At 47.6% G+C, this 27,520-nt stretch overlaps 1 protein-coding gene across 3 annotated transcripts in view; it reads left to right on the top strand.

Moving 5' to 3' along the window:
* The window catches only part of TET3 (tet methylcytosine dioxygenase 3), a 98,874-nt gene that overhangs the window by 39,247 nt on the left and 32,107 nt on the right, over window positions 1-27,520 (top strand). For all 3 annotated transcript variants that reach the window (XM_045828601.1, XM_045828600.1, XM_045828602.1), the window contains one exon: window positions 13,441-15,598. In XM_045828601.1, the coding sequence (XP_045684557.1) occupies window positions 13,441-15,598 (2,158 nt within the window). The remainder of the gene's footprint in view (window positions 1-13,440; window positions 15,599-27,520) is intronic.

Genomic DNA, 27,520 nt, shown 5'->3' with positions numbered 1-27,520 from the left:
CTATAGTCCCTGCCCTTTGCACACACCTGAACGGCCAGTGGGTTATGTGGGGTTTTGTGCACCTCTAGGGAGAGTGCATGGGACTGTTAGTCAGGGTTAGTGGACTTGACATTGGCAGCGTTTCCCTTCTCATGTCCTTAGCTTTTTAGACTTTGGGGTAGGAGGTGAGTGGTGAGAACTGGGTTTGAGCCGGGGTGGGCGGAGCTGTGGGAAACCCCACCCTCGCCTGGAACTGACGGGGTTTTTCTGGCGGGGAGACGTGCACTGCGTGGCTTGGGCCCTGTTCTAAGCAAGCGCTGCTGGAGTGCGGCGGGTGTGTGTTTACACGTGTGTGTGTGTGTGTGTGTGTGTATGCGTGCGTGCGTGTGTTAGGGAGTCAGGGCTCTCGCTGTTTGGCTGAGGAGCCGTGTCAGCGTCCTGACCTGCTTCTCGTGTGCTGGCGGCTTTGGAGGCAGCTGCTGCTCCTTGAGCCAGGCCTCAGATGTGGTCGGCTCAATTTCCTCCCACTGGCCTCCAGCCGCCAGCGCCGGCTGCTTGAGGCAGGGGCTTCCGTCAGAGTGCTGGCTGCCGCTCAGGGCGCAGCTCTAGAGGCTGGAGGGGGAGCCTGCAGAGCGGCCTGCTGCTCGGCTTCTCCCACCCCCACCCTTCCTGCCACAGCTGCCTTTAGGGGAGGACCTAGCTGTGGAGGGGCGGGGGGTTCTGCGTAGGTCGGAGTTGGAGGGCTTTGCTTTGGAGCCCAGCAAGTTACAGAGAACTTTCAAGGCAGGGCAGGGGGGTGGACTTTAGGCTCAGCACCCCACCTTGACCAGACCCTGTCTTCCCTTCCAGTGTTGTTCTCCTCCTGTAGAATTGTTCTTGCTTTCCGCATGTGTGTGATTGTGTGTGTGTGTGTGTGTGTGTGTGTGTGTGTGTGTGTGTTGTAACAACTCTGTAGCAACAGAAATAGCAAGAAAGAAAATTTACCCAAAATTCCTTTGCCTGAGCCTGCATAGTTTGTGAATGTTTCAGGTGTGTTGTAGGTACTCTTTTCTTAACTGCCCGCCCCCCAATAAAAATGTACTACCTACAGTAAGTTCTGGAGACTGTGAACAACAGAATGTACTCATTCTCTACATCAGAGATGAGTCCTGTTGACATATCTGAAAATTTCCCCTCAGTGCCTGTGTGTGCATTGTTACTGGAATTGAATTCTTAAATTGGGCAACATTTTGAATCCTTTTTCCCCCCACTTCAAATAGTATGAACACTTCCCCTGTCATAAAAATCCTCAGCATGTATTTATGAGTACAAGTATATTCTTGAGTTTCATTTTTATATTTAAGACAGTTCTCTATTTTTATGTGTTCTCATTCTGTGTAATTTTAAGCAGTTCTACATCTAGTGATAAAATATAATGTATTGTAATTTTTCTTATATATAATTTGAAGCATATTTATTTGACTTAGTATTTTATATATAGGCATTCTCATTTTATTGTACTTTGCTTTACTGAGCTTCATAGATGTTGTGTGTTTGATTTTTTTTTTTAACAAATTGAAGGCAAGATTCTCCACCATCAAAAAGATTATGACTTACTTGATTGCGGTAGTCTGGAGCCAGATCTGCAATATCTCCGACATATGCTTGTACGTTAAACAGATGATGCGTAATAATAAGCACATGTGAATCCTCTACCCAAGTTAAGAACTAGAATGTTGCCAACCTAACTGGACCTATCTGGGTGCCTTCCCCAACCCTATGTACGTCTTTGTCACCTCCAGAGATCACTTCTACCTTGACTTTTCTCACTCCCTCCACGAAACGAGGAAAATCTCAAATAAGCAAGTTTGAAAAGTTTTAATTACATGTTTTAATTCTCATATGATAACATTTAACTTTTTGGTTTTTTAAAGGATTGAATTGGTAGACTATAATCTTTTGAAGCTTGCTATTTTATTTTTACTGAGTGTAGTTTCTGAGATTCACTCATATGCCTGTGGTTCATTCGTTCGCACTGCTGTAAAATAGTCCACGTGGCTGGTGGGCACATAGAATATTTCTGTAGTGTGGATTTTATGCGTCATGCTACTCTGAGTGTTGCGTGCCTATCTCCTGATGCACATGTGCAATGTCTGTCTACAGGTGGGATTGCAGAGCTGTTAGGTACGTGGTAGCACCACCAGACCTCTCCAGAGTGGTTGCTCTGTGATGCCTTCTGCCAGTGCTGTATCAGAAAGCATTTCTGCTGAACACCACCAGCACTCAGTGTTAAACTAAAAAGCCCTTTTATGGTGCTTTTTACCACACTATGGACCTGGTATTGTTGTAAGTGTTCTTCATATATTAGTTTGTTTAATTCTCATTGATGTTAGGTATTAACCCCCCATTTACAGATGAGGAAATAAAGCACAGAGAGGTTAATTGTTAACCACACGTTTACAGATGAAGAAGTGAGGCACAGAGAGGTTAAGTAACTTGCCCAAGGTCACAGCTAGTAAGCGGTGGGGGCAAGATTTTAACTAAGTGTTCTTGCTCTTAAATTCTATATACTAGATATACCAAGAAACATCATAATTATATTACCCAAGATTAAAGATAAGGAGAGAATCTTAAAAGCAGCAAAAGAAAAGGAGACAGTTACCTACAAAGGAGTTCCCATAAGACTGTCCGCTGACTTCTCAAAAGAAACCTTACCAGCAAGAATGGACTGGAAAGAAGTATTCAAAGTCATGAAAGGCAAGGACCTACATCCAAGATTACCCTATCCAGCAAAGCTATCATTTAGAATGGAAGGGCAGATACAGTGCTTCCCAGATAAGGTCAAGTTAAAGGAATTCATCACTACCAAGTTCTTATTATATGAAATATTAAAGGGACTTATCTAAGAAAAAGATCAAAACTATGAACAGTAAAATGAAGACAAACTCAGAACTATCAACTATCGAACATAAAAAAGAAAAACAAACTAAGCAAACAACTAGAACAGGAACAGAGTCACAGAAATAGAGATCACATGGAGGGTTATCATTGGGGAGGGGGAGGAGGGAGAATGGGGGAAAAGTTACAGGGAATAAGAAGCATAAATGGTAGGTACAAAGTAGACAGGGGGAGGTTAAGAATAGTATAGAAAATGGAGAAGCCAAAGAACTTATATGTACAACCCATGGACATGAACTAAGGTGGAGGAATGCTGGTGGAAGGGGTGGTGCAGGGTGGAGGGAGATAAAGAGAAGAAGAAAATGGGACAACTGTAATAGCATAATCAATAAAATATACTTAAAAAATTCTATATACTGGATATAAAGTGGAACTCACAGTAGTTTTATTTTGTATTTCCCTGATTACTAACGAAGTATTTTTTCATATTTTTTTCCATTCTCTTTTCATAAACTGTCATAGCATTTTAAAACCACTCCCCTATTGTAGGATGCTTAGGTTACTTGTAATTCTTTACTGTTAATACTTCTGGGAAAATCTTTGGCACATGTAACTTTTTTATTTCTTCTGTTGTCTTATATATTTTGTTTCTATTTCCTGAAATAAGATTAATAGTAGTATTTAAAGAATAGTAGTACTTAGTGGTTAAAAATGGCTGTGCCTTTCTGGATTGCTGTTTGTTCTTGAGAATATGACTCAACCTCTGTGTTGTGTCCTCATCAATGGAGATAAGTCTCTGCCTTGGAGGAGTCTGTGATGATTGGAGGAGATGAATGAGTGTGCAGTGATTAGCATGATATTCAGTACATTACAAGAGTGTTCCGTCAGAGTTACATGGAGACCTTTCTTAGTTCTCGCTGCTCTTTTCCTTTCTTCCCTGAAGTCACATTAACTACTACTGGGTCAGAGGGCATGAACAGTCACAGCCCCGTGCTTCTGCCAGATACGATGACCTCAGGGAATTTGGCCTCAGTTCAGCTTTTTCCTGAGCATCACCCCAGCGGCTGAGAGATCTGCTCTGTCTGTCCATTTTGTAGTAGGAAAATGTCTTCCTGCTACATTCATGGTAACCACAAGAACCAGTACCTCTCCTCACCTAACACAAGAATACCCTCTGCCAACACGAGACAGTCTTGAGAAGTTAGACATAACCCTCTGAGATTTGCTGCTTGCAGAGAGAGTTTGGTTGTGGAGAGTGCAGTCACAGGACCAGGCTAGGCAGTGTACATGTGCTCACACACTCACACTCACACACAACTGGCCAGTGTGCACATTCTCAAAGGTTTACCTAAGAGTCTCTTTCCTCACTCATTTTTTTCATGAATAAATTCCAAGAGGGGAGCTCCCCTCAGGAGATGAATGACTGATGAAATCTGAACAGACTGCACCATGAACACAACCTGTGTGCTGTTAGAGGAGTGGGGCTGTCCGCGTGGGGCCGGGAGGGTGGAGGGGAGTTTGCATGGAGGTGGACACTGAGCTCCAGGACTGGGGTGAAGGGTGGAGCTGGAAAGTCCAATCCCTCGGCCAGTGGCTGGAGAAATGGAACAGCTGAGCTGGTGGTGCTGGCGGCCGGGCCGGAAAGGCACTGGGTGGGATTTACTGGCCAGCAGGGTGGGGAGCAGCCCTCGCTATCTTGCAGTCCCTTGAGAAGCCATTCTTGGAGATTCCACTGGGGAGGACGTGCCCCTCATTGGCCTGCTTCCTGACCACTAGGAGGTTGACTGCAGACTTTTCATCCTGGATAAAAATGCCTTCTCAGACCTGTTTCTTCTACAGTGGTGCCTGACTGCTGAGGGTCGGCAGAACGGCCCTGGGAACTCTGTGCTATTCTAACTTCCCCTTTCCTAGAGGCCCTGAGAAGGTTTGGTCAGCGAGGACTTTGCTGTCTCAAGATAAATAGTCTGTCTCCACACATCCCTTCCATTGCTCCTTCATAGAGGATTGTTGATCTGGTTTTGAAGGGTTGACCCTGAGAGCTGGGAAAACCTTGGAAACCATGGTGTGTCTCTGCACCTCTCATTGTGTTCCGGACCAAATGAGGTGTCTCGGGGGTGGGTTCCATAATTCTCCAGCTTTGCCTGGCATTCGTGGCAGGGGTCTGTGGAGTCCCTCTGGTGGGGAGGCAGGTTCTTGTGGAATACCTGCAGGTGTGGGGGAGGGGCAGCTGTGGGAATTTGGAAGCACAAGAAAGGGGTTGGCTGTAGAGCGGATGGGACCTTGGAGTCCTGACCAGGCAGGGTATAGGGACAGACTCTAATGGAGGTTCCTGGACCCCTGGAGAAGACCTGGAGCCCTCCGAAGATGAGACTTGTGACTGGGGCTGAGGGGGCGACGCTGTATGCACACGTCAGGTCTTCATGAAGTGGGGCGGGAGCCAGGTCTCTTCTGGGGTCTGAAAAGGGCATTCACCATGCCCAACCTCCAGTACCAAACCCCTGCCGCCCCCAGACAAGGGAGCACACCCCCAGCCCGGGCAAGACCAAACCTGGGATGGTCCAGAGCCCTCCTAAGACACCATGAGGCAGGGAAGAGACCTGGTTATGGCTGGGCAAGCAGGTCAGTGCAGGTACACTGGGTGTGCAGGGCAGGGCAGGGCTTTGTGCCTGGAAGGTGGTTGTAAGAAGGACCAGAGCCGACACCTGTGATGAGCCTCTCTGTGGGTGGGGCGGGGCTGTTTCAAGATCAGTTGTGAGGTTTCTGCGTCCCTTGTGGCAGAGGCATTCCTGACAGCATTGGCGATGCTCAGACTTCCCCTGTGCGTGTGCTTTGACGGGTGCAGTGACAGAGGAGACTGCTGACTGCCCAGAGCTTCTGTGGGCCATCCTCTCCAAGTCCTGGGGTGATGAGGCTCGCACCAGGTCTGGGGAGGAAGCAGCGGCAGTTCTTTCTGAACACATGGAGTGCTCTCTGCGAGGCTCTGCGAGGCTCTGCGAGGCTCTGAGGTATGGTGAAAGCCTGGCACCCACTGGAGGAGCCCAGCGTGTGGTTGGTAATGCACCCTATGGAAATGATCCCTGCAGAAGGTGTACTGACTACAGCATCTGGTTCAGACCCTGCGGTGGGCAGGGCTGGCTGTAGGGGACTTCACCAGGCGTGGACTGATTCGGTTCCTCGTCTCACCCTCGGCATTTAATCATTTGCCTCCAGAACCACGCTTTACTCCAGACTCCCTGCTCTGGCCTTGGTTCAGGCCCTTGTTGTTGGCGTCTGGATGGTGGCTCTACCTCCCAAATGGTCTTCAGGCCGCCAGCCTCAAACTCCGCAGTCCTTGCCCTGCTGGGACACTGGGTGCCCCTCCTGAAATGTAAATGTGCTCTGCTGTGCTCATGCTGTGTGAGCTGCACCCCTGCCCTCCCCACGCTTGGCGCCCAGCAGCTTACTCGTCCCCCTTCTGCCAGGCCTTCTTCTGAGTCTGCCTTCTCAATGCTAGTCCCTCCATCTGGAATTCCTCCTCCTTCCCCCTCCTTCAAAGCACCTGCCCATCATTCAAACCTCATTCTGAAGGTGAAACCTTTCTTGACACATGCGAGTACCTGCCCAGAGAGAAGTGACCCCTCCCCCCTGTGTAGACCGTTTTCACTGCACTGATGGCGCTTCAGGGGCACGCGTGTGTTTGTAGGTCTGTTTCTTGCCTTTTACCTTGTAAACTTCTCAATGTTCCTAAAATAAACAGTCTGGTCTGTTGTTGGGTCAGAAGCCTCTGCAGAATTTAGGGGCATAAACAACAGAGATTTTAGTGTGCTCACAGAGCCTGCAGATCCAGAAGTCAGGAAGGACACAGCATGGGTAGCCTGTCTCTTGTTCCTTGATGGTTAAGGCATCATCTGGGAAGGCTCAAACGCTAGAAGTAACTGCATGACTGGGCTGGAATCCTCACAGGCCTTCCTCACTCAGACGTTTGACAGGTGATGCCAGCTCTTGGCCGGGGCCTCAGCTGGGCACCTACACACAGCCTTCCCGTGTGACCTGGGTTTCCTCACAGCGTGGTGGCTGGGCTCCGAGAGAAGGTGTCCCAAGAGAACCAGGCAGAAGCTGTACTGCCTTGTGTAATCTAGCTTTTAAAGCCACGTAGTGTCACTTCCACCACTGTCACAAGCCCACCTGGATTCAAGGGGAGGGAGCACAGACCCCCGCCTCCCCATGGACGAAGTGTGTGTGGGGCAGAGGGGGTGCGGTGGCCATCTTGGGAGAATAAAATCTGTCACAGGTGCTAAGAACTGGGTGCATGCACATGGCATTCTGAAAATACGAAGGCGGAGCAAGGAAGAGTTACGAAGTGGGTGGCCGGGAGTCTTGAGGGAGGGCGAGATAGACCAACAGCAGAGATGGCAGGGTGGAGAAGAGATGGTGTGTGTGTGCATGCACATGGATGATGGGGAAAGGGGCTTGGGGGTGTGTAGAGTTGCTTGAAGGAGCCACTGTCAGGTTAGAAAATTTGCAAAGTGCACACACCCCAATGCCCAAATTAGGAGAGCAAGAACAGAAAGGGAGGAGATGGGACAGAGAGGCATCATGTTTAGAGTTCCTTGGATCTGGGGACTGAGTGTGCTGGCAGAGCGTGGACGATGTTTGAGTAGGGGACATTGGTGAGTGTAAGAATACTGGCAAAAAAAGAAGAGTTGGAGCAGGAGCTGTGGGAGGTGGGGAGGGGGAATTCAGTTCCGCTTTAGATGAGCTGACTCCTGTTCCAGGTGTGCGGGTTAGCTGGAGGTCAGCTGAGAGGTTCAGACAAAGGGTGGACACTGAGGAGCATCCTCGGGGTGTGGTGGTTGCTGGAGCCCAGAGGGGACTGACGATTGAGGCAGAAGCTGTGGAGGGTTTTAGTGTTGGGGCATATCTGCACCGGGAATTTGAAAGGGCCTAAACCGCCCCTTTCTCTTCCTCCAGCATTGTCCTGCCCACCTGTCAAGAGTCACCAGATAACTACTTGGTTTTCTTTTCGACATCTCTGTTTTTTAAACAGAAGTGGGAGGGGGAGAAAGAGAGGGAGAGAAACATCAATATGTGGTTGTCTCTCACACGCCCCCTACTAGGGATCCAGCCCGTGATGCAGGCATGTGCCGTAAACTGGGAATCAAACTGGTGACCCTTTGGTTCACAGGCTGGCACTCAATCCACTGATCCACACCATCCAGGGCTGGTGCATTTTTTAGTATTCCTAAGTATTAAAACTACCCCAAATTGAGTCAAAGTTCTCCTCTCTAAAGCTTTACCCTTTTTCTAATTCCATTTTTTAGCACCACTCAAAACAAGTGAAATTCTTTCCTCAAATGACAGACCTTCAGATGATTAAAGACCTTGAGTTTTGTCTTCTTCAGAACCAAAGGGACCTGTCCTGTTATGGTTTTGAACTGTCCAGCTGTCTGTCCACTGTGCCCCCTCCGAGGTGCAGCCCCAAAGGGAAGCCCACCTTGTGGGTAGAGACCTCAGGGGCGGAGCAGGGCGGTGGCGCCCTGTGCTGTGGCGCCTGCTCTGGTCAGGTCTGCATCTGACTGTGGGCTGGGGTGCGTTAGTGCACTATGAAATGCAACCTGCAAGAGAGAGAGAGGGACAGAGGGATTCGTTAATCTACTGAAGAGAAAGACTGTTTTGCAAAGTTATCACACATTTAAGTATGTAATAGATCCTGGTATAAAATGTATTTCTCACTGTGGATTGTAGTAAAAACGTTTGAGAAAACCCTGGGTTGTAAGACCCTTTAAAGCCACCAAGTCACATCATATTGGGTGCTCCATCACAGTCTTCTGCCCCTCCCGAATCCTAAAACATCCTTATGTGTGCGCTAGTCACAACGTCCTCTTTACTCACAGTCATTGTTTGGTGCTGCTTCCGTCTTTAGTTTGCACAGGTGTGGTGCGGAGCCTCGTCTCTGACCCTGTTTACCCTGTTAGATTTTTTTCTCTCCAGCTTGTTGGCCTTTTGGACTTGGTCCTGTCACTTAATATAGGTGTGTCCCTCCCGTTTTTGGCATCTATTTGGCAAACGTGCCTTTGCTATCCTTATTGATAGCTGTCTTGAACAGGGGAGTTCTGAGGTCAGAGCGCCGTGGCAGGCTCTCCCGGGTGACACGCCACTCGTGCTTTCAGTGTGGCTGCTCAGCTGGTGCTTCGCTGCACCTTGCCCCCCAAGGGATCATGGCCGACCCTGTGCAGCTTGAGTGTCTACAGCCCCAGTCACAAATCCCAATGCCCACAGGGGCTTGGCAAGTAACACAGATGAACAAAGTGACCATTAATTCAGGCATCTGATAAACAATCCCTGAGCCTTGGCCCTGGTTTCAAGAAGTCAGTGCGGAATGGTGAAGCTGGGTGTGAGTGGGAGTGGTAGACAGATCGGCCAGGCAGAAGTGCGGACTGTGGGGAAAATCTGAGTTTCATGTGAAATTTGATTTTTTAATGTTGGCAACACAAGCAAATAAAAACTCAGCACTGTACAAGTTTCCCCCACTGTCTGAAAGTAGAGTGTTTCTATGAAACCTGTTGTAAGCTGAAACAGCATACAGTGTAGAATTACCATTAATTTATATGGAAAATTTTTTTAGCATTCCCAGCTCCAGCAAATAAACTATCATATACCAAAGATACTGAATTATGTCCAGTTTTCTAAAAAAAATATTTCATTTATTTTTAGAAAGAGGGAAAGGGAGAGAGAAAGAAAGGGAAAGGACCATCAATCAGTTGCCTCTTGCACGCCCCCAGCTGGGACCTGGCCCACAACCCAGGCCTGTGCCCTGACTGGGAATCACACCAGCGACCTTTGCCATTCACAGGCTGGCACTCAGTCCGGTGAGCCACACCAGCCCGTGCTAAGTCCAGTTTTGTATTGAGCATGACACACACCCTTATGAGCTCTGTTAAGCTTTTCTGATACCTTAGGACTTACCTTGCTGAGGGATGCACAGAGTGAATCTAGATCAAGTGTGGATGCTCACAGACACAGGTCAAAGTTCTGGCAGCCGATGCTGAGACTCTAAGTGTGGACCCTGGGGAAGGAGCTTGGCGGCGCCACCCCCGCCGCTCGGGGTGCAGGCTGCTTCTGTAATGGCTCACTGCCAAACAAACACTGAACGTTGTTTTCACTTTTTTGCCTTTTTTTGTAAAAGTTAAAATCCTCTGTGGTTTTCTTTCAGTTAAGCAAAAACAAGTACTAATGTCAATCTTTCATAAAAACAAAGCGGCGTAACTCGAACTTTCAAAAAGCAGGGGATACCTGTACGGACCAAACAAAACAGATCTGTGGCCGATTTGGCCCGCAGCCCTTGAATTTGTGATCTGTCAGCCAGGATGTCTCCTCATCTCCTGCCAATAACCACGCGACTTAAAGCAGTAAGATTAGTTGGACATTAAGGGGATGGCCTTGGTGGAGCCTGCCTCCTGTAGTTCCTGTTGTTACCCACTCGGGAATCTTACCTGGGGCTGTTCTCACTCAGTGTCCTGAAAGTTGAGACAACACTTGTCCTTGACCCACCTACTGGCACCTTCCCCTGGTGGCAAGTTTCCTCCAGGGTCACCAGCAAGTGTGAGGAGTGTATGAGTGGGCTCCCCTGGCCAGGAAACTGGAATTCAGCCTTTCTTCAAGTCTCCCGCCCATCCTGGCTTCACTGCCCTCACACCTGTGTCTACCCTTCCCTTTCTTCTTTTTTTGGTCCAACTAACACTTTCCTTTCCAGGGAATTCAGAGGCCCCAGAGTGGGCTAAGCCCTCCCTTATTCTTATTCACACACTAAAAATAACTTTTCCAGTCTTTTTTGTTGTCTTGATCATTTTGGGGAAGCCTCAGTTCATGTAGCATTGTCCTTCCGTGGCACTGCTTTTGGGAAGTCTTCTCTCCCATGTTTCGTCGTGGTTATGTGTGCTTATTTTGGCTTTCATCCATGAGCAGGCTAGCTTTGACCACCTCGGATTTTGTAGCCTTGGCAGCCACATTAATTTAGGTTTCTAAGACCGAAGGAAGGGAGTACTGGGTGATCAGCCACATTTCCTAGAGGAAAGGTATTTGTTCCTATTCTTACACCAGGATCAGGGAGAGGCTGGCATATTCCATGGCCATTGTGGGGTGGGAGGCCTTTCACTGGACTGAGAATGTGTTTCTGCAGCAGCTACAGGCAGGAGGCACAGACATCAGGAAGATTTGAATGGTGTCTTAAAGGAGCTACCAACTAGTGGGGAAGACAGCTGCTTGAAAAACAGTAGTGGCATGTGATAGGTGCTAATAGAGACATCTCTCAGGTGCCACAGGAACTCAGGGGAAAGAGCCACAGGTAGTTCTGCCAACCAGGTCAGGGAGGAGGTGAGGGAGGAGGTAACGTTGTGGAATAAGCCAAAGTAACCTCACAGAGGCTGGGAAAGGCATTCCAGGTGATGAGAATTGTGTTGGCAAGGCTCAGAAAAGCATATTGGAAAAGCATGAAGGTCTTGGGTTCACAGTTGTGGGTTGAAGAGGATGGGGTAGAACCATGGGCTGGGGCCTCTGCCCACCTCCCACCAGGCTGATCCCAAATCTCAGCTTCCCCACGCCACTCTGGGGCCTGTGATGGTCATGGTCAACAGACCGGGTACTCGTATCATTTTGGTCATCTGTTTAATACACTTATGTTCTACCTGAGGGACTAATTTCTTTTTTTAACTTTTTATTTCAGTAAAACTTTAAAACTTACAAAAAAGTTGTAGGAAGAGTACCTGGGACTCCCACAAACCCAGTTTTTTTTTTTTACATTTTGCCTCACTTGCTTTTACGTACATATGGATGTGGGCTCACAGTTGCTGGCTGCAGAACGACATTTCGGTTGACGGCGGACCGCGCGCACGGCGGTGGTCTACCGGGGAGCCTAGTGTGTAGTGGGCTGCCGCATCTAGGCTTGTGTGAGCGCAGGCTACGATGTTTGCACGTTGGCAAAATCGCCTAATGACACATTTCTCAGAATGTATCCCTGCCATTAAATGGCACGTGGCTGTAACTTTTTCTGATCCATTTAAGATTAAGCTGGAGATAATGGTGAACCTTCACCCTGAAGGCTTCAGCGTGTGTGTGTCCTGAGGACAAGGGGTTCTTTTACACACCCGTCGTGTGAGGGTCCAAGTGAAGAAGACGAGGGTGGGTGCAGTATGATCTTATCCGTAGCCATGTTCAAATTCCCTCAGTAGTCCCGAGGGTGTACTTTACAGCTGTTTCTCCCCAGTCCCAGGTCTGACCCATGAGTGTGCATTTTGCTCTCCTGTGTCCTTAGTGTCGTGTAAACTGGGGGAGACGTTTGTCTTTCTTATCTTTGAAATTGGTGCAGGGGACAACCCAGGTGCCTTCTGACATGCCCTCATTTTGGGTTTTTCTGATGTTTTCTTGTGATTGCATTCGGGTTATAGGTTTCGGCTGGAGTTCTGTATGACTGGTGTTACATCCTTCACCGTGTAGCATGCGAAGAGACACGCTGTTGGTTTTTCCCGGTGTCTGTGGTGATGATAACTTGGATCATTTGGCAAAGGTGGTGTCTCCCAGATTTCTGCACCATGAAGTCACTGTTATAATTAAGTAACTTTTGAGGACATGTTTTGAGACATGTATGCATCCTGCGCCTTGTCAAGCTTTCACCTGCTAGTTGTACATCCAGTGACTTTCTAAATCCATCATTCCTTCTACATAGTTTTTAAAATTGGTATATTTTACTGTAAGGAAGAACTTTCCTTCCTAGAGAGATGAGTCTTGCAAACTCAATTTTGCATCTTTGTATTAGCTTTTACCTTGCTGGACCAGCCCCATGGGCCCTCCCCAAGCTGTGTGCTTTGGTGGACCTTGGCTTCCTGGGCTTGGGGAGGGGTCTGGACCTTTTTCCCCTGCGCCAGTAGGCTTGTCATCAACAAGACTGGCTCAGTGTGAGGCAGAATACATGCTGTGTCAGATCATTTGGGTTTCCCTCAGGCCTGGGATGGGGACTGCTGTCCTGTCCCAGACTCTGAGCCCAGCCTGGCTTAAGTGAGGACAGCAGTGGGCAAAGGAAAGAACTGTGGGTTCCTTCCCACTGTGAAGCTGTGTCTGACCCCTGTCCTGGCTGAATGTGTTAATCAAATCCAATCTGCACATACATTTTACACTAATGGCACATTATTACTTGGTGTGCTTGGGTAGCTTTCTTTGTCTTCTGACACACCCACAAAGTCAACATGGTCCTGGTGTCACCTCGGTCATTGTGAGGTCACGGCCTTTCTGTGTGTGCTTAATAAATGCTTAGTCTCAGGGGACCCTCTTCAGTGTGATTGGTCTGAGTCTCCAAAGAGTCTGACCAGCGGTCAGAGTTTTGTGCTAAGAGCTCTTAAAGTCCTGCCTTGCATTGCTGCCGATGCGGCTAGCTGGGCAGGGAGACGTGGGAAGATGAGCCCGAGGTTCAGGCCCTATCAGAAACGGAGAGGGTTGCCAGGAAACCAGGGTTCAGGGGTGCATCTTAGTGGTGCGAGGCAGGACAAGCTTTTCAAATGTTATGGCTCATCTTTTTTCTTTTCTCTCTCTCTCTCTTTCTCTCTCTCTCTCCAGACAGGCTCAGAGCTCAGCCCAGTTGATGGACCTGTTCCAGGTCAGATGGACTCAGGGCCAGTGTACCATGGGGACTCAAGGCAGCTAAGCACCTCAGGGGCGCCGGTCAATGGTGCTAGAGAACCCGCTGGACCCAGCCTGCTGGGGGCTGGGGGTCCTTGGCGAGTAGACCAGAAGCCCGACTGGGACGCTGCCCCAGGCCCAGCTCACACTGCTCGCCTGGAAGATGCCCACGATCTGGTGGCCTTTTCGGCCGTGGCCGAAGCTGTGTCCTCTTATGGGGCCCTTAGCACCCGGCTCTATGAAACCTTCAACCGTGAGATGAATCGTGAGGCTGGGAACAACAGCAGAGGACCCCCGTCAGGGCCTGAGAGCTGCTCTGCTGACAGCGAAGACCTCGACACGCTGCAGACGGCCCTGGCCCTCGCTCGGCATGGCATGAAACCACCCAACTGCAACTGCGATGGCCCGGAATGCCCTGACTACCTCGAGTGGCTGGAGGGGAAGATCAAGTCTGTGGTCGTGGAGGGAGGGGAGCAACGGCCCAGGCTCCCAGAGACTCTGCCTCCTAGTGAGGCTGGCCTCCCAGCACCAACCACCAGGCCGCTCCTCAGCTCTGAAGTCCCCCAGATACCTCCCCCTCCCCCACCCCCACCCCCACCCCCTCCCCCAGACGGCCTGCCTCTGTCCCAGAATGCCCTGAGTATCGCGAAGGAAAAAAACATCAGCCTGCAGACCGCCATCGCCATCGAAGCCCTCACACAGCTCTCCTCTGCCCTGCCCCAGCCTTCTCACTCCACCTCCCAGGCTTCTTGCCCCCTTCCTGAGGCCTTGTCCCCTCCTGCCCCTTTCAGATCTCCCCAGTCCTACCTCCGGGCCCCCTCATGGCCTGTGGTCCCCCCTGAAGAGCCCCCATCCTTTGTTCCCGATAGCCCTGCCTTCCCCCCAGCCACGCCTAGAACAGAGTTTCCTGAAGCCTGGGGCACTGACACCCCACCAGCAACTCCCCGGAGCTCTTGGCCCGTGCCCCGCCCAAGCCCTGACCCCATGGCCGAACTGGAGCAGTTGTTAGGCAATGCCAGTGATTACATCCAGTCAGTATTCAAGCGGCCCGAGTCCCTGCCCAGCAAGCCCAAAGTCAAGGTTGAGGCACCTTCTTCCTCCCCAGCCCCATCCCCCATCCTCCAGAGGGAGGCTTCCACACCATCCTTGGAGCCCAACACCCACCAGAAGGCCCAGGCCGCCCTACAGCAGCACCTCCACCACAAGCGCAGTCTCTTCCTGGACCAGGCCCACGATGCCTCCTTCCCTGGTCCCACGGAGCCTCCTGCTCCCGGCTGGTGGGCACCATCAAGCTCACCTGTCCCTCGGCCTCCGGACAGACCGCCCAAGGAGAAGAAGAAGAAGCCCCTGACACCAGCTGGAGGTCCCCTGGCAGCAGAGAAAGCCACTCCTGGGATCAAGCCCACTGTCCGGAAGCCCATTCAGATCAAGAAGTCCAGGCCACGGGAAGCACAGCCTCTCTTCCCACCTCTGCGGCAAATCGTCCTAGAAGGGCTGAGGCCCCCAGCCACCGAGGATGCGCAAACACATCCACCTGCCCCTGTCCCTGCCTCACAGGGCTCTGCTGTCCCCCTGCCCCCAGAACCTTCTCTTGCGCTATTTGCACCTAGTCCCTCCGGGGACAGCCTGCTGCCCCCTACTCAGGAAATGAGGTCCCCCAGCCCCATGGCAACCCTGCAGCCAGGCTCTGCTGGCCCTCTTCCCCCTGCCGATGACAAGCTGGAAGAGCTCATCCGGCAATTTGAAGCCGAATTTGGGGATAGCTTTGGGCTTCCTGGCCCCCCGTCTGTGCCCATTCAGGACCCTGAGAGCCAGCCAACGTGTCTCCCAGCCCCCGAGAGCCCTTTCGCTACCCGCTCCCCCAAGCAGATCAAGATTGAGTCTTCAGGAGCCGTGACTGTGCTCTCAACCACCTGCTTCCATTCAGAGGAAGGAGGCCAGGAGGCCACGCCCACCAAGGCTGAGAACCCACTCACACCCACCCTCAGTGGTTTTCTGGAGTCACCTCTTAAGTACCTGGACACACCCACCAAGAGTCTGCTGGACACACCCGCCAAGAGAGCCCAGGCCGAGTTCCCCACCTGCGATTGTGTCGGTAATTGCTCCTGGGTGCCAGGGAAGGGTGAGGGGGTGTGGCTCAGTGGGCTCAGGCTCCTGGGGCTCTGTCTTTCATTTGGCAGATAGTTACTGTGTGCTACCCACCACTCTGGGTTCTGGGGACACAGAAATAAGCTCACAGGGCAATGGAAAAGACATCGAAGGAAAGTAGCGATGATGCTTTGTGGCATGTGGCATGTCAGTAGAAGTGGGCAGAGGTGCTCTGTCACGCAGACTGAGGTAAAGGCTTCCTGGAGGCCTTCCTGTTAAAGGTGGTGCTTGTGCTAAGGCCTGAGCTTGGTGGCTGTGGGAGGGCTTTGAGACTGTTCTTGGTCTAGGGGGAGCATGAACAAAAGGTGGCTTCAGAGGTAGACGGGCCAGATCTTTCAGGGCCCAGTGGGCTGAGGTTGCGAGTTCGATCTCATAGGTAATAGTGAGTTTCTCAGGATCTTAAAGCAAGTAATGACCTTATGCTTCTGCAAGACTCTTGTGGCCTCTGGCGGAGAGGAAGGATTGGTGGGGGACCTGTAAGGTATCTTGAGCCCAGAAAGCAGTCTCAAGGGTCTGCACTGAAAGAGTGGGCGGGTGTGAGGGTCTCTGAGGATGAGGGAGGGTAGAATGATGGCCACTCAGGTCTCCACCTTGGCAGTGGCCATCACTGAGAACAGGGGCTTGGAGGAGAGGTGATGATTTCTGTTTGGAAGACCTGGGTTTGAAGAGGCCAAGAGACTAGAATCTGGGTTAAGGGTTGGGGCATAGTTGGTGTCCTTGTGGTGGCTGAAGCTGTGGGCTGGGTGAAGTCACTGAGGAACTTGGGTCCATTTCGTGCCTTCCAGACCAGTCGCAGTCCTGGGCCTGTGAGGACTGTCCCTGTGGACGTCGCTGTCTGGGGCAGGGGGTGGGGTGGGCTGGGGTGGGGTGTAGATGTAGGTTGCAACTGATGCGTTGGCCCCAGGCACACTTTGGACTCCAGCTCCCTGGTGTTTATGGAGTGTTCCCTACAAGATACGTGTGTTCCTGATGTTGGCCAAAAAACACGTTGATGCTGGTAATGAGCATGTTGAATTTTTGATATTTTTGATACACAGACAGGTTCTACAAAAAAGGCGATCCTCTCTGCTTGTGAAATACATTAGTAGTAGGTCCACTGTGTGATTTGTTGAGACGTCATGTCCTTGTCAATGGAGAGGAGCTGGGCTGCCTGCCCAGTCCAGCCACCCCAGACTCCTGGGGTGCAGGGCAGAGGATCAGTGACGAGCAGTCACTTGGGGAGCACGGAGGAGTTGGCCCCAGGGCTTCTTTCTGGGGACAGACAAAGGTGCAGGGTCCTGGCGGCGCTCACAGACACGGGGCTGTGGTTCCCGCTGAGGGCCGACCCCCGTCTGACTAACGGTGGTATGACTTCGAGGCCCTTATTTCCCGGCGGTCGGGAGAGGCTCGCTCTGACCACAGGGGTTGGGCTCCCGATGCCCTCTTCTCCCGTTCTGTGTCTGCATGTGTCCACCCCACGCGACTTGGGCTTAGCGCATGGGTAGGTGTGCCTCCCGGCCTGGTAGGAAGTGTCCGCACCTAGTGCTGTGGACATTAATCCTTAGCAGACATTTTAATTGTTGTCTTCAGTTATATAGACATTGTGTTTGATCAAAGTAGTCTTTTTAAAATTTGAATTCTAATTCCATCATTTCCCCATGTATAAAGTGGAAATGATAATAGTACCCCCTTCCCCAGGGTGATGTGAGGAGAAAACTTGTTAATATGTGTGAAGCACTTAGAACCTTAGAGAACATTGTACGCATTCTAAAACTGTTCACCGTTTTCAAGCCCATTGAATAAGGCAGCAACAGGCCTTATATTGCAACAGGCCTTGCAATAGGCAAGAAAAAGAAGTAAAAATATACATATTAGGTTGGCCAAAAAGTCTGTTTAGTTTTTTCCATAAAATAGAACATATTTTTTCATTTTCACCAATTACTTTATTGTTTTGGATATTTTGAGTATGTTGGCTGTCTCCTGCTATTGGCTAATAGTGGGTAGAGGCCACGGGTGCTGCTAAACATCTCCCACTGCGTGACAGCCCCATGGCAAAGATTTGGCCAAAATATCAGTAGTACCAAGAAACTTCACAAACCACTCTGGCGTGTTCAGTCAGTCACAGCACCTTCTCCATACACTGCTGCATTTCAGTTGCATTTTTACATTCCTTGAAATAAAAAAATACACTGAAAATGTTGCTCTTGTTCTTTCATTTTCAATATTAAAATGGCTGCATAAAAATTCACCAATTTTGATGTTTTTTATAATACATGCTGATATGACAGCTGTCACAATACAATCCAACAAAATTGTTTCAAATGAAGTTAAAGACAACTAAGCACTACCAGAGCCATCCTACTGAAAAAACTAAACAAACTTTTTGGCCAACCCAATACTATAAAGGAAGAAAAGTGCTCACTGTTGGTTGATTCATCCATCATTTATTGATTATGTTGCTCTGTGCTAGGGAAATAGTTAATCTCTGAAGGGCTTTGTGGTTTGTTTGAAGAGACAGTATAAACAATAAAATACTCAGTCACCCATTCAACAGGTGTCTGCCAGGTGCGTGTGCTATCATACGGCAGTGGCCTGAACTGGAAAAGCACTGAAGCACCAGGCTTGGTTGTAATTATGAAGGGTAATGTTTTATTTAACAAATCCTTGTTCAGAGTCTTGAAAAATGCAGCGAACACAGATGGGGAGAGACAAGAAGGGGGCCCCTCCAGACCGAGGAATGCGTGAGCACAGTCTTCAGGGTAGCGAGGAGCAAACTAAGCAGGAGGTAAGACCTGTAGCACAGGGGTAGACGTGAACCCTCAATGTTCTCCTGTGTTCCTTGGACCAGAGGCCCCCATCCCACCCTGAGATGACAGGTCTCAGCTTTGAAGCTAGTGGGCAAAAGTGCAGGCAGTAGGCTGTCAGCATCAGAGACACTCAGCAGTGGCAACGCCAGCAGCTGTTGCCTTGGCAGCTGGGGAAGGAGACAAGGGGAGTGAGATTCCCACTGCCAGTCATTTATAGCTCCAGTCATGTCCAATGCTACACAAAGAATTAGAACCAAACCTACCTTGTGAAAAAATACAGAGAAAAGACTGGAAGGAAATACACCAACAGTGTATGGGTGACTTTCCCCTCATTGGTATTTTGAATTTTCTGTAGTGAAATATGTCTGCCTTGTAATCAGGAAATATTTTTGAAAATACATCCTAGGGATAGCATGGAAGATGGATTGGTAAAGGGGGATAATCTTTTTTAAGTATATTTTATTGATTATGCTATTACAGTTGTCCCATTTTTCTTATCTCCATTATCCCCCTCTGCCCTGCATCCCCCCTCCCTCCAGCATCCCCCCCACGTAGTTCATGTCCATGGGTCGTACATGTAAGTTCTCTGGCTTCTCCATTCCCTATACTATTCTTAACCTCCCCCTGTCTATTTTGTACCTGCCATTTATGCTTCTTATTCCCTGTACCTTTTCCCCCATTCTCTGCCCCCTCCCTGCTGATAACCCTCCATGTGTTCTCCATTTCTATGACTCTGTTCCTGTTATAGTTGTTTGCTTTGTTTTTGTTTCTGTTTTTGTTTTAGGTTCAGTTGATAGTTGTTGAGTTTGTTGTCATTTACTGTTTATAGTTTTGATCTTCTTTTTCTTTAGATAAGTCCCTTTAACATTTCATATAATAAGGGCTTGGTGATGATGAACTGCTTTAACTTGACCTTATCTGGGAAGCACTTTATCTGCCTTTCCATTCTAAATGAAAGCTTTGCTGGATAGAGTAATCTTGGATGTAGGTCCTTGCCTTTCACGACTTTGAATACTTCTTTCCAGCCCCCTGCCTGCAAGGTTTCTTTTGAGAAACCAACTGATAGTTTTATGGGAACTCCTTTGTAGGTAACTGTCTCCTTTTCTCTTGCTGCTTCTCTTCTTATCTTTAATCTTGGGTAATTTAATGATGATGTGCCTTGGTGTGTTCCTTCTTGGGTCCAACTTCTTTGGGTCTGAGCTTTCTGGACCTGCATGTCTATTTCCTTTGCCAGATTAAGAAAATTTTCCTTCATTATTTTTTCAAAGAAGTTTTCAATTTCTTGGTCTTCCTCTTCTTCTGGCACCCCTATGGTTCAAATGTTGGAATGTTTAAAGTTGTCCCAGAGGTTCCTAAGCCTGTCCTCATTTTTAAAAATTCTTGTTTCTTCATTCTGTTCCAGTTGAATGTTTATTTCTTCCTTCTGCTCCAAATCGTTGACGAGTCCTGGTTTTCTTCCCTTCACTTTTGGTTCCCTGTATATTTTTCTTTACTTCACTTTGTATAGCCTTCACTTTTTCCTCTATTTTGCAGCCATACTCAACCATTTCTGTGAGCATCCTGATTACCAGGGTTTTGAACTCTGCATCTGATAGGTTGGCTATCTCCTCATCGCTTAGTTAGTTTTCTGCAGTTTTGATCTGTTCTTTCATTTGGGCCATATTTCCTTGTCTCGGTGCACCTGTTACATTGTAAAGGGCAGAGCCTTAGGTATTGGCCAGGGTGGGGCAACCCACTTCACTGCATTGTGGTGCAGTCTGGATGAATGTTTCTTCTTTAACTCTTTGGTTGTCGGACTTCCATACAGTTTGAATTTCTGGCAGTTCTGGTTGTTTTCTGTTTTAAATTGGTCGTTGAAGTTCTTTTGATTGTGTGAAGAAGCAAAGCATAGGTACCTATGCCTCCATCTTGGCCAGAAGAAGGGTGATAATCTTGTTGCAAGAGACCAGTTAGGAAGATGATGGTGGTGGTGGTGGTGGTGGTGGTGGTAGTCATGATAATAATAACATAATAGAACCTTGTCCTACTCCAGGCATGGTGCGGAGTACTTTACAGTCACCCTCCATTCAAGTCTCATAACATCCATATGAGGAGGGTGCTGTCAGTACTGCAGTTCCATCTTCATGATGAAGAAAGTAAAGTTGGATTAAGTAATTTACTCAGGCTATAAAGCTAGCAAATGGTGGAAGTGGGATTTGAACCTAGGCAGTTGGACTCTTAAGCCATGTCATATAGTGACTGAGATTGTTTAGTTGAGACATGAGTCCTAACTTCACAGTGGTCTTAGGAATGAAGAGGGCCAAAGAAGAAGGGATTCACTTGGAAATAGCTTCTAGAGGTGCTGGGGTTCATGTTAGGGAAGGTCATTGTATTTTCCAGAAATGTCTGGACCCCACGTCTGGAGAGATGCTTCCATCAGCTGGAATGGCAGAATCGTCTTTGTGAACTTGGGCTCAGGACAAAGGTTAGGAATAAAGCCACTCGCTCTGGGATTCACGTGAGATGGGAGCCCTCTTCTCTCCCAGAAACTCACGCCTCAGCAGTGCTAGGCAGAGGGATGCAGGTTGCCTGCCAGTGTGGGGAGGCATTTTTATAGAAGTGACAGTGAAATATGGAGATGCCTTTAAGGGCTCACAATAAATAATTGATAATGTACTGTAAAAACAACTTTATAAAAGCATAAAAATGTTTTCTAGCAAAAGAAATATAATATTCAAGGTCTCTGGTGATTTTTCCAAATCCGCAGTTTTTGCCAATATGGGCATCACCAGGTAACCAAAAACCCAAGCTCCAAGAGCATTGTTTTACCCTTGTTTAAGACCATGGGGTTTGTGAAGGAATGGACGGGATTCCTATGGACTCGCTCTGTGAATCTGGAAATACTAGAATTAAAGGCACCCTTTGAAGCTTTTAAGAAATAAATTTAAGAGTCATGAAAGGAAGTGCCTCGCTTCAGAAGGTACAGGTTTGAGAAAAGCTAGCACACGTTGATGTTCCATACTGAGTTATGGGAGGTGAGAGTACTGTGACACAGTTCTGAGGCACATACTGGAGATCCCGCTAAACACCCCTTACCCACCCGACAACACAGTCACTGTCAGAGGCAGAACAGTGAGTGCAGGGCTGTGGGCTGGGCCCTTTGGTATTTTATCTACTCTCAGAAGTGGGGAAATTCACAAAGAGAGCCAGTTTAGGACAGGGAATGGATCCAGAGGACATTTTAGTGGGAAAAGCATCCTTTGAGATCATCTGCTTATCATTGTATAGATAAGGAAATAGACCTGTGTTTACTTTTAAGTCTTGTCCTGGTATCTCTGAGGCACTGGCTGCTGTAAGCAGATTAGGAGACAGAGATGTTAGGGGTTGCCTTCAGAGAAATGCTGTATTTTTATCCCGTTGATCAACCTGCCCTAAAAGAGCAGCCAAAGACCAATACGAGAAAAAGATCTCCTTTGCCTGGAATGTGATGAAAGTTTGGCCGAGGGAGGGATGTCGTCCTGCAAACATGGTTGACAGCAGGACCCACTGGGTCACCTCAGTGTGGTCACAATCTGCAAGAGGGACACAGAGACTCATCTCTGTTTACAGGCATGTAAGGTCTACTTCCTGCGGCTTTTATGGGAATGTATTTCCACCCTTGCATTCAATTTGAGATAAAGAGGAACTTCATCGTTAATTTTTTTTAATGACAGTGGGATATTTGGACACCATTATAAAGGCGGGGATCTGACTCTGGGTAGGAGGATATTAGAGAGACCTTTCTGGAGGAGGTAATATCTGATCTGAGTTTTAAAGGATAAATAGAAGTTTAATAGATCAAGAGGGAGAAGGTAGTAGAGTGTTCCAGGCAAAGGTACATAGAGATACGGAGGCGAGAAAACACAGGGAAATACAAGTCATTCCGGTATAACCAGTGTGTTAGATGAAAGACTGAGGGAGTGGCTGAGGAGGAAAGTTTCAGGGTAAGCGGGGATGGTACCAAAGGCAGAGAAACCAGTTTGCAAGTTCAGGCAAGAAATAATAGGTGCCAGAACTAAAAGGGACAATGAGCAGGAGGGAGGGAAGGAGAGGGTTGAAAAGAGAAAGAATAAGAAAATGAATGAATTGGTTCAGTGACCAGCTGGAGTAAGGAAGAAGCAGTCACAGGTGACTTCTGAGGTTCTAGGTGGGATGACTGGTGGGATGGTGGTGCCGTTGGCCAAGATTTGAAATACCAGGATGAAAGCAAGTATGGACATGTGGACTTGGAGGTGTCTGGAGGTGTGCGTCTGGTTGACTCTGTGAATTGGAGGTTCTTCAGCAAACTGATGGTAGCTGAAGTTTCAATAGAGTCATTTCACCAGGCCAAACGTGTAGATGGAGAAGAGAGCTGAAACACAGGATACTAACATTCAGGGGAGAGAAGCTGGAGCAGGAGGCTGTGGAGGAGGTGTGGGAGAGATGTGGAAAGAAGCTGAGCAGAGGATAGGTTAAGGAACCAGCAGACAGTCTGGGAGGTGGAGAGGGCTGACCAGAGCTGAAGAAGGGTCAAGATTTAAGGCTGGATTCTTCTTTGTCCTACATTACCTATTATACATATATGTGCTGTAGTCTTTTGAATTAAATCCCAGGTTCCTAAAATAGGGACTGAATATTGTATTTCTAAAGTATCTACACTCATGCTGAGCGTATGGTAAGTTCTCCCCATACAGGGTGGGGCAAATGTAGGTTTAACATTGTGAGTGCACGAAGCACATAGTTTATTCTTATGTTATCATGTAATTATTATTTTCCAGATGAACAGCTATAAACCTATTTTTGCCCCACCCTGTGTTTTTTGGCCAACTGGTCAACTTTATTTGACGTCTGTATTTAAACTCTACAAAGACATCAGATTGGTTTAGGCATGATCTCCTTACTTTTAATCTTTGCCATCAGTGAATATGCCCATTGTTATAATGGTATTTCTGCCTACTACCTATAGGCCCAATATGCCACGGATGAACTTACAGGCAGCTGATGTGAGATTTTAATTTAAGAAAAAAGTTTATCTGGCACACCTGAACCCAGGTAGGACCCAATCCTCTCCCGTCCCTCTGCATGGATGTGTGACTGCCAGGAGTACTGTGCTAGCAGTCACTGATGGTCGTGGAGGTAGGGCCTCGTTAGTTATGTAAGCTTAAGCTGTTTGGCTGCAAGTCCACTGACATTACATCATGAAACTGAGGCATTGTATTGGATTATTTGGGAAAAAGAGGATAGTTGCAATAAAACCTTTATGTGATCTTGACACCTATGTATTAACTGTATGCCAGTTATCAACTGCCTCTCTGCGTCAGTGTCATAGAGAAGAAATTCTCAGCCTACATCTATACCTGGCATGAGGGTCCCCCCTTGGGAAGTGTGGGGACCCCATTCTCTGTGTAGAAAGAGGGAAAGGTGGAAGGTTTGTCTAGAAACGAAGGTCCCTTTTTCTGTTAGGCAGTGAGGAGTAGTTTCTCGTGTTCTGTATCTCTTGCTGATAGCAGAAAGGATACATTTCATTTTCTCCCCAGCCTAGTGCAGAAGTGGAACAGAGCATATTTTCTATTTTAATGAGTTTAAAATTAAGTGCACAGGGTGAAGAAAAGCACCTAGTGCCACATAATCAGCATTTGTCAAAAACTGGACTTTTCTCTCCTGAGCCCTAACCGCAGGGCTTTCTATTATGTATTTGGGGTGGCCGGGGGGAGGGGACTTCTCTTCTGCTTTCATTGCTCAAAGTGAGACATGAAACAGATTTTCCTTTTTCTTTTCTTTTATTGTTGTTCAAAACAATTGTCTGCCTTTCCCCGCCACCACTGTCGAGCCGTTTCCTTGCTCTGTCACTTCACCTCTTTGGAGAAAGACGAACTATTATACCAGGGACTAAAAGGAAAAATGATGAACTAACAGCAGGATAGTAAAATGTTCCTTTCCTGAAACCTGGTGAAAGAAACAAAAAAAATTTCATCCACTGAAATTTGGAAATAGCCCCACATTTCAAGGGCTCCCTGCCAGTTTAAGGTCAATTTGAATTAAAATAAAGCGTGCCGTGTGGTATACAACTCCCAGTATTGAGAAACACAATAGTGGAGGCTCAAAGGGACTCCACAGCTGGAAGAGATGGGCTGGAGACCACCCATCTAGAAAGCATGCTCTTTGGAAAAATCAGGATGACAAACAGGCCCCCTTTTCCTCTTTGCTCCAGCTTCCAATGGGGGATGAGGTGTGGGGCGAGGGTGGTTGGCTGGAGAGAGGGGAATCCATATCCTAGGAACTAGCTTCATAACCAAGGGCTGACAGCGCCAAACAAAGGCCATTGTGCAGAGAGAAATAATTGCTGAACCACCCAACAAAAATCCTGCAAACCATGGGGCTTTGTTTTACCTTGATGTCTTATCAGAATGACCAGGTCGCTCCCAAATGAGGAAATAAACCAGAGTCTTAGCGTTAGGACAGAGTACAACCCAACCCTCAACACACAAACACAGAGGCGTTGGCCTCCGCAGACAGAAAGCATGGAGACACGGTTTCCTAGTTGCAACCGTCCACAGTCAGCCCCAAGTCCTCCCATCCCCCCTCAGGCTGCTGAACTTTTGAACCAATCTTTGAAACCTCTATAACATCCAATTCTCTAGCCTAATTTCTAAGAGAAGAATTGAGCAGTGTCCAGGTAGAGAGGAGTGAGGAGATTCTACTTATCCTGTTTCTGAGCAAATAAGCCTAGACTGGTGGCTTTCCACTGGGGGCTATTTTACCCCTTTTTCCCCAGAGGACATTGGACAATGTCTGAGAACATTTTTCACTGTCACAACCAGTGTGGTTCTACTGGCATCTAGTGGGTAGAGCTAGGGATGCGGTTAAACCTTCAACAATGCATAGGTCAACCCCTGCAATAAAGAATCATCTAGTCCAAAATGTCAGAGTGCGGAGCAGGAGAAATCCTGGTGGTGAATTTCCTCCATTGAAAGATTAATAAGCAAATAAACACAAAATCCAACATGCATCCCATTCAAATTCTTAGGGGTAAGTAGAGGGATTAATATAACATTTAAAATGAATGCTAACATTGGAAAATAAGAGTTTGAACAACTTATTTATACCTTCAAGGAAGTAGAATGGAATGTTCACTGTGAAGCCAGAAATGAGTGATGGGGCACTAGAATGAAGTTACAGAGAAGTCACAAGGGGTATGGATTGAGTTCCAGAAGAAGCAGGCCATCGAACAGAGCATTTGCAACTCTCCAGAAGCTGCAAAGAGCAGAATCAGAACTACAGAAACAGCAAATCAGGGAGTAGGAGAGACAGGCTCCAAGAAACACTCCACAACAGGAAAAGAAAACAGAAATGAGCATCATTAGAGTAGAGATAAGCGAAGGCAATAGAGGGGGCGCTGCACGCAGATTCAGTCTGTGCAGATGTCGGGATCGTTTGTGGGTTCCTGGCAAAGAGCACAGAACACACCGGACAAAGCATGCGTCAAAGAATAAAAAAAAATTTCTAAAATGAAATATCGACAAATAATGATCCTGATGAAATTACTGAAATTTGAGAATGAAGAAGTGCCTACAAATAAATTAATCAAAAAATTAAGTCAGTCACACATACTTGGTTTTTCAAACTTTTTTTACTTTAAAAAATATTTTCTAAAGACAGTCTTTTAATTGAAATACACATATGAGAAGGTATGCAAATCTTAAGTGTGCAGCTCAGTGTGGTTTTACAAAAGGCTCATACTTGTGTAACCACATCTAGATCAAGAAACAATTTCACTAGCCCCTCAGAAGTTCCTACGCCCTTGCCCAGTCACAGTGCCCGACCTCCTCAAGCAAACTCTGGCCTGAGGACCAAACCTGGCCCACATCTGTGAGTGAAAGACGATTTTCAGGTTCTTAAATGGTTTTTAAAAATCAAAAGAAAAAATACCTCTCAACACTCACGAAAATTACATGAAGTCCAAATTTCAGTGCCTGTGAGTTTTAATGAAACACAGCCATGCTCATTTATTTAAGCCTCACCTGTAGCTGCTTCTGTACCACATCAGCAAGGATGTGCAGTTGCCACAGGGACTGCATGCCCTGCAAAGCCTTGTATGGTTGCCATGTGGCCCTTAACGTAAAAAGCTTGCTGACCCCTGTCCTGAGGTAACCACTGTTCTAACTTCTAACATGGATCAGTTTTGCCTGTCCTTGAACTTACATATGGAATCATGTCTATATACATACTTTTTCATATTCTGTCCTCTTTTGCTCAGGGCTGCATTTGTGAGATTCAGCTGTGTGTGCAGTGGTACTTGTAGATTGTTCATTCTCATTGCTGTATGGTATTTTATTGTATGGCTATACCATCATTTACCCATAAGATGGTGTATAGTCCTGTGGAGTGTTTCCAGTTTGGGGTTGTTAATGAATCATGCTGATTAAAAGGCTCCTATATAAGTCTCTTGGTATATGTATATATACACTTATATGTCTCTGTAGGGTGAATACCTACGATGGAAATTGTGTGTTCAGTTTCAGTAGGGACTGTCCATTTTCCCAAGTGGTAGTAACTGTTGGACTCTCATCAGCACTGCCCCTCACCCTCGCCAGCAGGTGACACAAATGAACAGTCTTCCTGCCGTTGTGGTAGGTGTTTAATCCCATCTCCTTGTGGCTTTAGTTTACATTTCTCTGATGATTGAAGAGGTTCAGCAGCTTGTCGTATGCCCTCTCTTACAGAGTGCCTGTTCAGGTCATTTGCCCATTTCTCTTTTGTATTTCTGCCTTTTTCTTAGTGCTTGGTAAGTGTTTTATAGTTATTCTAGATAGGAGTTCTTTTTGGATAAATGTATTGCAGTTCTCAGAATATTGAGATAAAAAGTTTGACCTAAGAATTTGCTATCCAATAAAGTTGATAGTCACATGTAAAGTCTTCATAAAAGCATTTCCAAATATGGGAGAACTCAAATTTCCTGGAGGTGAATCAAGTAAGTAGCAGGTTGGGGACGCTGTGGTATGAAGGGGCCAGCAGGGAACACTAAATGTATTCAATCAAATACAAGGTCTAAGTTTAAATAATGGTGATAATTATTTTTTCCAAAA

Source organism: Phyllostomus hastatus, unplaced genomic scaffold (genome assembly GCF_019186645.2).
Source record: "Phyllostomus hastatus isolate PE091 unplaced genomic scaffold, TTU_PhHast_1.1 phas_scaffold_78, whole genome shotgun sequence".
NCBI classification, from domain to species: Eukaryota; Metazoa; Chordata; class Mammalia; order Chiroptera; family Phyllostomidae; genus Phyllostomus; species Phyllostomus hastatus.
This window is presented reverse-complemented; position numbering and strand designations above follow the sequence as displayed.